Source organism: Stegodyphus dumicola, chromosome 8 (assembly GCF_044657685.1).
Source record: "Stegodyphus dumicola isolate Sdum_Otavi_A_Nest chromosome 8, ASM4465768v1".
Taxonomy (NCBI): domain Eukaryota; kingdom Metazoa; phylum Arthropoda; class Arachnida; order Araneae; family Eresidae; genus Stegodyphus; species Stegodyphus dumicola.
This window is the reverse complement of record NC_140775.1, coordinates 23,974,885-23,989,811: the sequence shown is the minus strand read 5'-3', so window position 1 is coordinate 23,989,811 and position 14,927 is coordinate 23,974,885. Positions and strand designations below refer to the sequence as shown.

Below are 14,927 nucleotides of genomic sequence, written 5' to 3'. Positions count from 1 at the left end.
TCCAGTGGTTCTCATACGATGTTAATTAAAAGTCGGGATCCCTTCCTGAGCGTGCTGGCACCATCATACATGTCAACCAATGTTCATCAAAATATAGCTCACAAAGATGACGCGGGTTAAAATCTGAAAGCTTTCAGACTTTTTAAAAAAAAGTATTAAATTTTTTCTTTTAATATTCATATATTTATTGCTTCTAAATTCCCTTTCTGGGATATCTTAGGAAGATTTGTTTTGGCTTTTTCTTGACGCAAGCTTGCGCTATCCTCTTAAGAAACTTACTGTAATAATCAAAGGCAAATTCTCTTGAGCCTAGAAAAAATTTTAAGCGTCTATACTTCATTCAATACGTGATTTTAATAATGCTCCAATATTTTTCGGTATGCCTAGTTTGAGATATGCTGGTGGCATTAATCGATTTAGACATGGAATCTTAGTCCTTGTTTTTTAATAATTCTCCAAAACATTTCGATATATTTAATTTTGGTTAGCCGACGGCACTGATCGATTCAGACACAAAATCTATGTTCGGAATGTTCAAACAGTTCACAACATCTTTCATATAATGGATAGCTAAAGTCCGGCCAAAACACAATATCTTCATTTTGTTATGTTGCTTGAAGAAGAAATCTGTATTTATTGTACTGATTTAAATAAAATGGACTAGTTCTCTGGGAAAAAAAAAAAAAAAAAAAAAAAAAAAACTGGTTTAGAAACATTTCCTCTAATGTTCTATGGCGTGCAATTAAACTTTACTACTTTAATTATAATTACTTTCAGAATTTTTCTTTTTGAGTGGGCGCTAAGATAGAATAAGGGCACATTGAATGATAATACTTTTAATGTCACTAGTCGGTAGAAATCAAATATAAAAATATGATTTCATCATCTATGATGAGCTTTTGCGCTAGATTTTTTGTTGTTCTAATCTTTGGATTCAACCTTATGCTACGAGATTTTAAGCCTTAAAGATTAAGAACTTTCTTAATTCGATGAACAATTGAAATTGTCGTCTTCATTTTTCGAGCAATCTTACGGTCAGAAATGTCCGGTTTCTCGACAGACTTTCATTTAACCATTTCATAACCCTTTTCTTTTTTTTTCCAATCCGTTTTAAAATTTTCTGATTGATTTTCAACGTGTCTATGTCCTTCATACTGTTTTCGAATATGATAAATCGTTGTTTTAAATATGTGACTACTTTTGTAACGTTTCTGCGTATTTTGGTATCAAACTTATAAAAATGTACTATTTCGTTCTTAATAGTTTTGGTTAAAAGAGGTACCCTTTTATAAACGTTTCTAGTTTTCATTTAAAACTGTTACTGTTTTCAAGGAAAGGAATCATTATTATCGTAGTAACTTCTAATTTTTACATCACATTTTTAATCATAATTATTTCATAAATTAATTAAAATTTAACATTTAACCAATGGTCAAAAATTTTATATTGGTAATATCTCAATATTTATTCAAAATATATATATATAGCATTACGTATTCTGGTCTTACACATATACATACAAAAATTTTCATACTTTAATGGAAAAGTATGGAAATTGAAAAAAATTAATTTTAAAGTAAAATTATAAAAAATTCGAACAGTTTAGGGTAGGATGGTTCGGATTTGTGGATTTTCCACATTTTCAAGAGCAAGATAAAAAAAGAGGGGGGAAAAAAACTCTACCTTCAGCTTAATTTCAAGGGGGGAGGGACTGTTAGACCGGTTTCGACAGCCAAAATGTCCCCATCAAAACCTGTCTAGCAATACTTTTTTTTCTCCCCTGAGGTAATTAACGCGAAATTTGACGCCGCAATTTTTTACTTTGAGTGTTTCACTTTCATGTGTTTTTTTAAATGATTTTAACAATGTTAAAATGTATTACACAAAATAAATTTTGAAAATAACAAAAGCATTTTTTTTTTTATAAAAAATCTAAACTTCTCTCTTTATTTGATTTTTCATGCGCATTTGCGGAAGAACTTTAAGGGATTTGTTTCAATAAAACATATTTTCTACAACTTAAAAAAAAAAAAAAAATCTGAAAACATTCAGATTTTATATTATGCCTAAAAGGGCGTTTTTTTAACGTTTGTGTGTTACCTTGATTAAATATCATGTTTTTCACACTTAAAATACATAAAATTCAATTCAACAGCAATATCACAAAATATTTAAAAACAGCAAAATAGCATATATTTAGAATTCGGATACACAGTCTGGAGTACGTACTTTTCTAGAATCTTCTAGTACTTTAAAATAAGTATTGCTAGAATTTCGGATTGCGCTGGAGATAATAAAAATGTTTTTTTCCCGTTCAGTGTTGCCATTGCTCGCTTTGAAATCGTTGAGTTTTTAATCAAAAATTCACGAAAGTTTTACAAAATTTGAAATACATAAAAATTCGAAATTCAAAATTCGGGCTTTAGTGTGCCCATGTTCGGTTGGAGGATTACGTTATTCAAAATTTGATTCAAAATTCTTCATTATTTGGTTTCTTTATATATAATACATGGCGATAATATTTGGTGGCAAAAGTTTGAAAAGTGAATCGACGCAAAATGCCGTTTTGAAATTAATACCCCTTCTGGGTTTACGCACTGTGGGCTAAAAACCCCTTCCGTACGTTATTTCATTTGCCAAACTGTAATTTTTTTTTTCACGATCGCAATTATTTTCCACTTCTTTTAATTTTCCAATTTTGCTTATGAAACTTTCAAAACTTAATTTAATTAACTAAAGGACATAAAGAAATAAAATAAAAATAAACTAAATGATAAAAAAATGAACTAAACTATTGTCATAATTATTATGGTAACCGATTCACGATTCATATGGCGTTAGAAAAATCTTTTATTAAAATAATTGGAAGTACTTATAATATGTCTATATTGTAAGTCATGTCAACCGAATGCATTATTATAATTTATATTATTAAATATAAATAAAGATACAAAATAATAAAAAAGTACGTTTATTGTTTTTAAACTTCTCAACTTGTTAAGCAACTAAAGTTATAATTTAAAAGATAGATTAAAAATCTTAACGACGTTGGTGGCAATGCCCTGAGAATTGGCTATTTGCCGGTCCACGTACAAGTCATCGAAGAAATAGTATCTTATCTCTTGAGAATAGCAACATTTAGAAGGTCACATGGACAATAAAATCCTGATAGTACGATTTAGAGCAGTGTTTCTTAAACTGTGGTCGCGACCAAGGGGGTCACGGGACCTGTAGGAGGCGGGGGGGGTCGCCAAAAATTTTAACAGTTTTGATATTTCTTTAACTTACTATAATAATTTTACAATTACCAAATATTTTTACACAATGTATCTGAAAATAGATAAAGATAAGAGAATTCAGACAAAGAAAAGAAAAATTTCGACGCATTCTTTTTATAATATAAACGTTCATCTTCCTTGCTTTACACTTGACGCTGTCATTTTGTCTGTTAACTTATTTAAAATGTTCACATTGTTCTATGTCTTAAAATTAGAAATTAATGACCTAAAACTGCAATAGTACATTGCAGTACAAGTGAAAAAATTGACAGTTTCACTCACGCGTGTGTCGGATTTGCGCAATACTTAATGGGGTCACACATAATTTTTGTAAACATTATGAGGTCCCAGGTGTCGCGAAAAATTCTCGATGATAAAAAGGGGTCGCGACTGAAAAAAAAGTTTAAGAAACCCTAATTTAGAGTAACGGTTAAAAATTTTGAAAAACTTCGGTATAGAACTTTCTAAAGTCAGCTCAAAATGATATTTAATATTTCTCATTCTTATAAATTAACTTTAGTGAAATATGAGCGACCGACCGCTTCAATTTGAATCCCATAAAAGAAAATAATAGAATTCGAAATTTACGAAAAAGTTTACCGTTTTATGATTTCATTGGTATTCGCCTGATAATTGCCTTATTGCTTGCAGAAAATGCTAAAAATCACTTGATTCCATCATGTTCTAATCCTAGATGATACCAAACCTTATAATTTAAATGCATTAATAATCCAGAGCGAAATACATACTTTACTTATTTGTCGTTTCTGAGAAGAACTTATTATCGACTTTTTACGAATGAGAACTTATTATCCAGTACTTATTGTCAAGCCCTATTATCGGAGGGCGCTGGCGCCCTATGTGGCTGCCTTTGCGGCCATGCAAATATTATATTGAGTTTATGCCGTAATAACGTTAAACTAAAAGAAACAATCATAATGATATTCTATACAATAAAAAAAATTGGCGAAAACTTATGTTAAAAAATCCACTAATATAGTTATGTTAAAAATACATACTATTAAGGCACTTAAAAAAATGAAGCTTTTTTAACCATTAAGTACCAATAAACTACGTCAATTTATCTCTATCCCACAGAATACACCGTGTTTAGTCAAAAATAAGAAAGATCCCTCTCACTTAGGATAAATTTTGTGGAAAAAAAAAAAAAAAAAAAAAAAAAAACGTGAAGTGTGAAAAAAATTGAATAGAATATTTGGCACAATATTCTATCAAATATTGAAAAATTGGTGAATAGAATATGGTACTTGGGTATTAACGCAACCACCTTAGTAAAAGTCGCCAAATTTTCAGAATGCGCCAAACTCTGGCAACCATGCCCATAACGATTCTTTCAGCAGCCATGCTCATAACATTCTTTTAGTCAAACAATGCCGCCATTTCTGTATGAGGTTTCCCCCCCCCATTCCAAGTTCCAATGATTTTTATAAATAATTCGTGACATTTCCCCCCCCCTTAAAACTTAAGTTTTAAAATATGAGCTTGTAGAATTTGCCAACAATGCAAGAAACTGCCACAAAATTTCTGCGGGAATACTGAATTTTGCTGAAAATTTTTCGCAATTCACTGATTTCTTCTAAAGCGAAAACAGATTGCTGTGCACTTTTGGAGGAGAACAGAGAGAAAACCCAAAGATTTGAAGAACAGTGTAAGTGGTTTTATTTTTTAATGTATCACGTAATCCTTATTTAATATTTCGAAAATGAATTTATGTATTTTAAATTGCTAAAGTATGTTTTCTTTTCATATGTTGATAATAGTTACCAATTTACAATAAACATCGATAATTTCGGAATCTTTCTAGAAAAAGGCGCGAAAACCACCAACTTGTACCTGGGAAGTGACTTTTACCTCTTCATCTGATAAAAAAAATTGCCAAATAGCGCAAGGTGGTTACGTTAATACTCACTCAGAATATCTGGCAGTAGAATATGCAAGTGGATATTTGATGAACACGGTTATGATTTGTTGGTTCTTATCTGAATGCTAGAGGCAAGTTATCTAATTCAATATTTTACAACGCTATACGAACAAAAAATAGGAAAAAATATATGATACTTGTTTTCAGGTACAACAGTACAGTAAGTGCAGGCTTAAAATGAAATTGCTCAACTAGATTGCCCTTATAAAAATTGATGGTAGTTGTGCAGTTCATATGAAAGTTAATAGTTCGAGCAGTTTATTTAGTACTAAAACAGTATAATTATTCTGTATAGTAGGACAGTTATACTTCTCCTCATTCTGCAATTTCATTCATTCAAACATCCGATTATAAAACCCTACTGAATTTTAGATCAAAATATAGAAGAAAGAAAACTAGATAAAAATGTAGGAGGGAAAAAAAAATTATTTTCCAATAAATGCAATAAATTTGGCAAGTCGTGATTTAATAAAAATAATGTAATTTTAATAAAATATTTACTTCCATACTTACAGAAAAGAGAACAAGAATGAATGAATCAGCCAGGTCTCTCGCGAACAGCAAGAAATCTCAGCCTGATTGGATTTTGAATTTTAATGCATAATTTTTAAGTTTAACAGGATTCAAATTCAGATGAATATTATAAAATTTTATACAACAGATAGTTTAAAGGAAACAAACAAAATCATAATATTTCTAGACAATATTTAAATATTCAGAATAATTTTATTGTTTCAAAATTAATATCGCAAAAGCCAGTCTTGCTAAAACCACTCCTTCTTGGACAGTGATAAGCAGCAATTCATAGTGAAGCCAAAGCCCTGGCTTCATTAGATTTTCAAAGCACAATTCACCATAAGTCAAAAGATCAAGACTGATCTATAATTCATAAATATGATCCTTTTTTTTTTTTTTTTTCTTGGAGGGAAAGAACAAATATCCGAGTTCATTCTATAATACAGTGAGTCCTTTCGTGGTGACCACATCGGTAAGTGACCAGTATCTGAAAACAAATAAATAGCTGTATTGAGTGAGCATATAGCCTTTCTAATATCACCATCTCTACAGAAGACCAAAATCATCTGGACTATGGGAAGTCTTCGTTAGGGTTTCCTCTACGTGTGCATACAGGCTTCTGGAAAATGAGCATCATTAAAATGGTAGAACACATGATCTTTACTTCTGTTACCGTTTTCATGCCTTGATGTGACGAGTGGAATTTTAAATTCAACCCAAAAACCTTTCTTAATTCCATACTGAACAAAAAAAAAAAAAAAAAAAAAAAAGTGAGTATTGACATTTTTTTCTCAATCTAGATACACTCTCCATTCTGGTCTTCTAAAAACACCTACTATCTGCAAGAAATTCAATATTTTGTGGGTTACCACTGTCTTGGAAAGAAGCAGAGCTAATAAAACTTGTACGACATATGAAAATACTGACTTTTTTAAGAATTAGCTAGTTTATACAGGGTTCATATTCAGGCTTACTTACTTTATTTGTCTCTAAACAGAAGTGAAAGCTAAGCCTCGATACTAGGTATTACCCCGTCAACCGTAAAACGTCGCCAAGCAGCACGATTTAACGCCAATTATGGATAAGCATGACGTAACAACACACTTATAACACCTGCTCTTTTATTTAATTCTCGAAAAGTCACTTTTTATTTTAATGAACAAGGATAGAAATTAATTGTTATTGCTGAATTTTCCCTTTGTATTTTGAAAAAAAAAAAAAAAATTAAAGTTTAGGATCTGATTTCTACAGAACAGCAAACTACTTTCGAAGTTCATTAAAAAAATATGTACTAATAGATAGGAACATGTTCAGCTGAACCGATATGACCGATAAACCAGTAAGATTTTGCACTCAATCCGTTCTTAACAGAACTTTATACAAAGCACAAAAACGAAACGGGTCGAATACTGATTATTTATTACCATAAAAAGGCGTTGGTCCTTTCAGAATTCCGTAGCACTGAATTGGCGCAAATTTGGCGGGATTTCCACCAGCTTTCATGGCTGGATGGTATCCAAATTTCATGGTCGACGGGATAATACGTAAGTACCTAAGTGTCTAATAAAAATTATGCAAATAACTAAAATGTTCTGTTATGTCTTACTCACCACATCTTGTGACACTGCATTCTCGAATGGTCTATTAGGCAATTCCGACATGCGAGCCGAGGTATACATCCATTGCCCAGTGACATTCAGCGGGGCTCGATCTGGGTTTGATCTACATTGGCAACAGCATCTGTCCTCTTCGCAAGAAAGCATGAAGGTGTGCAAACGCATTACGCGATGCAAAATGTGCAATAATTCGGCGTCCGATTCCACATTGGAACCCAACGGCAGACGATGACCTATTGAAGGAGAAAAAGAATAAACAAGTGAAAATTCGAACACTGACCGATTCCCAGCTGAAAGAGTGAACTCTTTTAGTTTTTATTCTTCAGGTATAAGCCCGCGAAAGGTTAATTGTATGCGCATGAATCTAAAAGGAGGGAAAAGTTACCGGTTATATGGTACAAATTAATTAAAACATGATTATTTAGTACAGGTATTTTAACTTATGTTGACTTTAGATGATCAATATAAAAATCTATAACGACCAACAAGAAGATCACTGACAATTTTTTTTTTTTTTTTTTTTTTTTCCCCTTGGAAAAGGGGCAGTGGTGTCCTTTCCAAGAATGACATACGAAAGAAATTTAAGCTTGTGATTTATTGTTATTACTATGTACTGCGGATATTTTCCATTGCAACATGCAGATAAAAGTAAATTCACAAACTGTTTATCTTTAAGAATTTTTAAATCTTGTCTGGACAGCTAATCCCCTTAATTGCCGATTACGAGAAATGTTTGATACTTTACAACAGCGGTGCCCAACCTTGTGCTCGCTGATCGTTTTGTATGTGCTCGCCATTCCGATTAGGTACTATGAACAAAAAATATTTTAAAAATAACCACAGAGAAATACTTGGAAAACCTAAATTCACTGAAAAATAATTTTGAACTCTGCTCTCTGATTTCCATAAAGTTCAACCAATACTATTATTCATCTCAAAACCATTTGCCGAAATTAATATTTCAGATGTATCATATACGTTTGGAAATATGTTTAAAAAAATGTTGATGTTTTGGAAATGTGCTCGCAATAGGCCAAAATGGGCTCGCGAGAGGCCAAAGGTTGGGCACCACTGCCTTACAACAACATTTATAATTACTAATTGGGACGAGCCATATTTAGATAATATTTTATAACTTTTCTAATTATTTTTGGCAATTAGAAATTAATACCTATGATAAACATTGTTAAGCAAACGTGTTACATTATATTTACATCTCTACACTACCTATTGAAAAATCAACAATTTCAACAACAGCAAGTTCTTACAGTGTATAATCTTAGAGGGTATAACTGTTTAGGTTAAATGAAGTTCAGTTTATCGGCGTATTATATTTAACGCAGGCAATAATAAATAGCTTATAATATTGGTTAAACATTTTTCAAGTCACTGACGACTAGTGTTTGTTGATATCTTACGTAAATGAGTGACAGTATTTAACTTTTCATTTCAAAATTTCACATCTCAGTTTTCAAAATCAACGAAACTTTATATTACATAGTTTGTTTCCTAATTGTGTTACACTACGTTTAATAACTTTTCAACTCTGAGAAGTGATTTTAATTTTCTAACCTTTTTTTAAGGGTATATATATCTATGAAAGCTAAGTGACGGTTGATCGCCTTCTGGGAATATTTAGAGAAATGTTATTTTGAAATTTTACGCACCTGTCTTTTTTCTGGTTGCACTTCTATCAGAAAAGACTATACATGGCAAGCAGATGAGGAAAGATGAACAAAATTAATGGTTTTAAGGAATGCTCCCGGTAAATTTCAAGTGATAGGTATTATTCTGGTAAGTATTCATATGGAAGATGACTAAAAGTTGACTTCACAGAAATAATTTTTAAAAAAACCGTTCGTCTTTCTCATGATTTGTTTACCAGGTTAAGGCAAAGTACGCTAGGGCCTATCTGCCTAAGAGGAGGGATGCCTTCGTGGAGGACTTTCCGAGAAAAACTGGCTCGTATACACGCTACACATGGAGAAAACCACGAAAATACCCATGCAGCCAACCTGTTCGCCTGGCTTGACCGAATTACCAGCGTTCAGAGATTTTTAAGAAAGCTCGTAACTCACGACCAAAATACAGTAAAATGGAACACCAAGTATCAATGTATTTCAAGCTCCAATTTACTTTTCTGCTTTGGCATCAGCTAAAAAAAAAAAAAAAAAAAAAAAAAAGCAATACAGTGAAGCAGTAAAAAGTGCTGAGTAGAATAAATCTATTGCTTCAGTAATCAGCCCAGCTGAATTACTAAACTTTTGTTATATACTTATAAGGAAAAATACTAAAAGTTTACTTGAAGGTAATAAAAATTTCACCTAAATTTTTAATTAAAGAAAATTAATTAATTACAAGCAATAGCAATTCAACGATGAAAGTTGTTCTCCAAACGGTCAGAAGAACGGCAAAGCAGGCAATTTAACTTCAAAAAGAGAAAATTCGATATCAAATGTAGGTTTGGTTTGGATTATATGCGTTGTGGAGGACTTTAAGGGAAACTGGCTCGTGTACACGTTACACAAGGAGAGAAACCACGAAAACGACCATGCAAACCAGTCTGTTAGCGGGATTTTAACCTCGCACCGAACTACCCGCGTTCAGTGACTTTACCGCTCGGCCGCTGTTGGGCCCCATGAAGTGTAGGGCTTCAGAATAAAAAAATGAAATTTTTCAGAGTCGATTCTCTCATTATTTATCGAAACTTGGTTTGGCATACAAGAGAACATTATTTTTTTTTTTTTTTTATAAAAGTTAATAGCCACACAAATTGGCTCAATAGATGTTTACAAAATAACGATATAAGATCTACTTTTATACGCATTACGGTTACCCACGAAAAGATTATGGACAACCAATATATGATGTTTGGCAGTTAAAAAAAGAGACATCTGCATGAGATAAAACTTAATAAAATGAAATATCGGATAAAGATACCGAAGTAACAGTTTAATAGTTCAAGTAGTAGTCTCTTTGATTTGTCTTAAAACATCTAATAATGTGATCATAGACCATCCACCTTAACACTCTTTCTTTATCTTTTTAACCAGTATTTATAGAAATTTATGATAAGAACTTTCTGACAGCCGATCGTCCTTTCTTCAACTGCTACATATGAATCCAGTTATCACCTCCCGCAAGGTAAAAATGCTTGCAAAGCACCTTAAGATAGAAGTTGCAACTCTCATGGGTAATATTACTAATTACACAACGGAAAGGAAAATAAACTGCACAGTAGACATTTTAAAGAAAATATTTACTTCAATATATCTTTTAAGACATCTTTTCGAATGAAATGATCCGACGGTTTCTTGTGAAGCCACCGTCGAATCCTTACGTATGTACAATAAAAAAATTCTGCAATTTTCAGAATAGTACTGTAGAAAGAATTAAAATAACTGCTCTTCAGCAAATATTTTCTCGCTGCCAGGTGATGCGAAACGAAAAATTTCATGAATTAACTGAAAAACGAGCAGCTGTATTGCAAATAAAAAGACTATTCCTATTTAATATATAAAATTAAACTAACAAATCAGTAGAAAAGTGTGTTAAGCAAAATAATTCTCATAAAATACTTCCTAAAAATTTTAAAGATACACACAAAAACAAAACTAAGGGAAAGAAAAAAAAAAAAAAAAAAGCTGCTTTACTTAAAACCAGGGGGAATGGCACCTATGGGGGAATTTCATACCTTTGGCGGGAGGAATGCGATCAGCTTTTTCAGCTTTTTATTAACCTATTTAGTTTTATTTTTATGGATGTAAAAAAACTAGTTTTGTTAAAGTTTTGGTATTTATTAAAATTTTTTACAGCTCTTTCTTGTTTAATTTTTAAAACACATTAAGGAATCTAAATTTAAATAAATGTTTTTGCATTTTTCGAATTTTGGAATGCGAAATAGGGAAATAATCATCTGGAAATGGTAAATGGGGTGCATGGAGCAAAAAAGGTTGAGAACCTCTGACTTTAAAACTACTGACAAGTTACGATTGCTTCCCCAGTTGTTCACTCTTACGAATTGGTTGTTCATACACAGCAATTTGTATGGTGCACATACTATGTACGTTTAACTACACAAGACAAGCACACGACCATTATCTGTCAAAGAAAAAGGATGTTTTCCGGGAAAACTAGCTCGTATTTACGTAATCCGTCTACCAGTATTTGAACCCGGTGAAACTACGAATGTTCAACGATCTTATGGGCTAAGGGCCGCTAATTTAATGTTAAGTAAATTCACGGGACCGACTATTAACCAACTCACGTTTGAAATGTACTTGGTTACAATTATAATAAAATCTGCAGAGTGCTATGGGGGGGGAGGCTTGAACATGATACCATTTCAAACCTCTTTACGACTTATATTCTCAATATACACTGGTGTGCAAAAATTAAGGACGAGACGGTTTCTTCAATATAACTTTTTACAAAAGCTTTCCAAATCAACACATTTAATACCATAAGACCCCCAATACGTAAGGACATGAGTAATGTAAGCAACACTTACTAAAAGAGAAATCAGAGGGATAAAAAGAAGTTTTATTGAAAAAGTAGCATGGAGCGCAATGCGACTGAAGGCCGAAACATCTCTGTGATGGGTGTCCAGCAAGAAACATCCGGTCTTTAATAGGGGATATGATCTCCCCTGACTGCTAGGCAGGTTTCACAGCGTCTGCCCATGCTGAGAATGAGGGTGTCAATGAGTTGTTGAGGCATTGCTGCCCATTCGTCTTGCAGCGCCAATCGAAGCTCCGGAATCGTTACTGGTGGTAAGGTACGAGCTGCCAAGCGTCTGCCTAGAAAATCCCATACATGCTCGATGGGATTGAGATCCGGAGATCGTGCCGGCCAATCCATACGTTCAATATCCTCCCTCTCTAAGAACTGTCCGGCAGCTACTGTGCGATGAAATAGTGCATTGTCGTCCATGAAAAGGAACTGCGGACCCATAGCTCCTCTAAAAAGACGTACATATGGAAGAAGAATCTCGTTACAATAACGCGTCCCGTTGACTGAACCTGCGTCGAAGATGTGAAGGTCTGTACGACTACCGAGCATGATGCCTTCCCAAACGAGAACACCGCCACCTCCATACCTGTCCCTTTCAATGATGTTCGAGGGATGATTGCGGCTTCCCCGCTCCCTCCACATGAGTATGGGATGAGAATCGCTACTCAGATTGAATCTGCTCTCATCTGTAAAGAGTACTCGTCCTCATTCATTGTCTCTCCAATTCCGGTGTTCCAGGCACCACAGAGAACGCCTTCTCCGATGGGCAGGCGTTAGAGGTACACACCGTACAGGGCGTCGTGCAAACAGATCACCACCGTGCAGTCTTCTGGCCACGGTAAAACGCGATATCGGTCGTCCAGTCGCCTGTGTCGTGTGTCTAGCGATTTCTCCCGCTGTCTGCCGCCTGTTTCTTCTGGCCTGTAAGGCAATATACCGGTCATCTGCGGGTGTGGTTCCTCGTGGACGATCACTACTAAACCCCCGGATAGCTGTTCCTGTAGTTTGAAATTGTCTCCAAAGTCGTGAAACGATGCTGTGAGCAATTCCGAACTCTGCAGCCACACTTGTCACACTGCGGCCTTCCTTCAACTTCCCAATGATTCGACCTCGGGTAAAAGCATCCAGATGTCGTCTAACAGATTGATTATTCGCCTTTTCTCTCTGAGGCAGCAACTCGGTGTGATTTTAACTGCTATACGGCGCGATCTCTTTGCCAGAAATACTGATCTTACACCGACAACATGCTTTATACTACTCAGACACTCCCCCATTACGTCTACCTGAATATCTGCGCATGTGCTACCGTACATCACCTTACTTAATCCCCTGATTGGTCTTTCTGTCCGCTCTGCCTCTTCGTTCAGCTGATATGCTAATTTTTCGACTTCGTCCTTAATTTTTGCACACCAGTGTAGAGAAGAATGAGTGAGGGACCAACCAGCGGCGAGCAGTAAACTGATCAACTCCTAGTTTGGTCCGAGATTCAAATCCCAGCGAACGGGTTGGCTGCAAGGGCGTTTCCGTGGTTTTCCTCATGTGTAACGCGTATGCGAGCAATTTCCCTTAGAAAGTGCTCCACGAAGGCATCTCTTCCCAGAGGCAGATAGCCCTCGAGTGCTTTGAAATAATTAAAATAAAACAAAGCAAACGAAGAGGTAGGATTTTCTATACCAACTCCATAATATTTTGTTGTTGTTAGTTCGATAGCAATGTTATTTTGCATTTCATTATGCATAAATACTATTAATCAAGAGATCCGCTTAATGATAATGTCTGATGCATTCTATGATTATCATGTGAATTAGAAGCAAATTTATACGATCAAGCAAGATCCCCAGCATTACAGGAGGTTCCCTTAAGTCCTTTTGCACGCACAGAAAAGCAATATAGAAGTTTAAAATAATAGTAAACATAAACTGTATCTTAAGATGCGAGACCCCTAAAAAAAAAGTCAGGCGAGGTTTAAAAATCCGCCACTGCAACGGAAACATCTGTTATCAACAGCTAAAAACTGATTGAAAGGACTGTATAAACTTCTGGTCGTTTACGAAACAAGGACCGATCTAACAGGGCTAAGAAAAATCCGACCGTCTGTCTTTCACTATGTTGGAGCATTGCCACTCTTTTACATTTACCAAGCAAGAAGTTATTCGTTCTAGTGGAGTGAATGATCTGGCCCAAAATTTGGCCTCAGTGTGGAAATACTGACTTCTAGCGTAGGATTTTGAATGCTGCTCCAGAAGCAGCTGCAAGAACTAACTTCAAGACATACTTCCTTATATTCACCATGTACCCGGTACTTATTTTAAAAAGTCCTTACCCGGTACTTATTTTCTCAACCGTTGGTTTTAGACATATACTGCCAATCATAAAAATGTTTTAAATGACGCAGCTATTCACGTTTTGGCATTTTTAAAATAATCAATTTGGTTAAAGTTACAAAATATAACTTTTTATATGTTCCTTCGTTATCTGTACTTATATTAGGAAAATGTCATACTTCTAAAAAAATTAAACACAAAAGTTTGACTCCAGTATAAAAATTGTCCGAGATCTTTAATTTCAATTAATGTGAAATTTTTGACATTTCAAAGTACAGGGTGATTATAATTAAAGTTTAAGTTTCAAAACGCTATAAAAAAAGAACCACTGATGAAAATGATGTGAAATTTGAAAGGAATGTTATTGAAAAAGGCGGAAAGCATATGGCAGAAGAAAAATTTTAGTTTCAAAAGTTAGCAACAGATGGCGCTGTAAGCGGCAGAATCACGACGAGAAACGAGAAATGATTCGTAAAACAATGGCTAAGGTGGAAGTTACACATTAAAACGCATTGACAAATTAGAATTGTTGAATAATTTTATTTGCATGACTGTACATATCACATCGAAAGGGACAAATCGGTTTCAAGAGTTTTGCGGCGACATACCGCATAAGAACCATTCATCAAAGAAGTTCGGAACTGTCGCGAGACTGGCGCAAAACATGTTCAATATGGTGTCCACCGTTGTGTGCAACAAGTTGAAAGTGACAAACAGCATGTTCCACAACGGATCGCAG

General features: G+C 34.2%; 1 protein-coding gene across 2 annotated transcripts in view; it reads right to left on the bottom strand.

Moving 5' to 3' along the window:
- Positions 1–14,927, bottom strand: part of LOC118197114 (phosphatidylinositol 3-kinase regulatory subunit gamma-like) — a 102,258-nt gene that overhangs the window by 66,857 nt on the left and 20,474 nt on the right. The window contains exon 2 of one of the 2 annotated variants that reach the window (XM_035368601.2): positions 7,347–7,585. The exons of the other annotated variant lie outside the window; for it this stretch is intronic. Within the exon in view, the coding sequence (XP_035224492.1) occupies positions 7,347–7,517 (171 nt within the window). The 5' untranslated portion in view covers positions 7,518–7,585. The remainder of the gene's footprint in view (positions 1–7,346; positions 7,586–14,927) is intronic. 2 annotated transcript variants of the gene reach the window in all.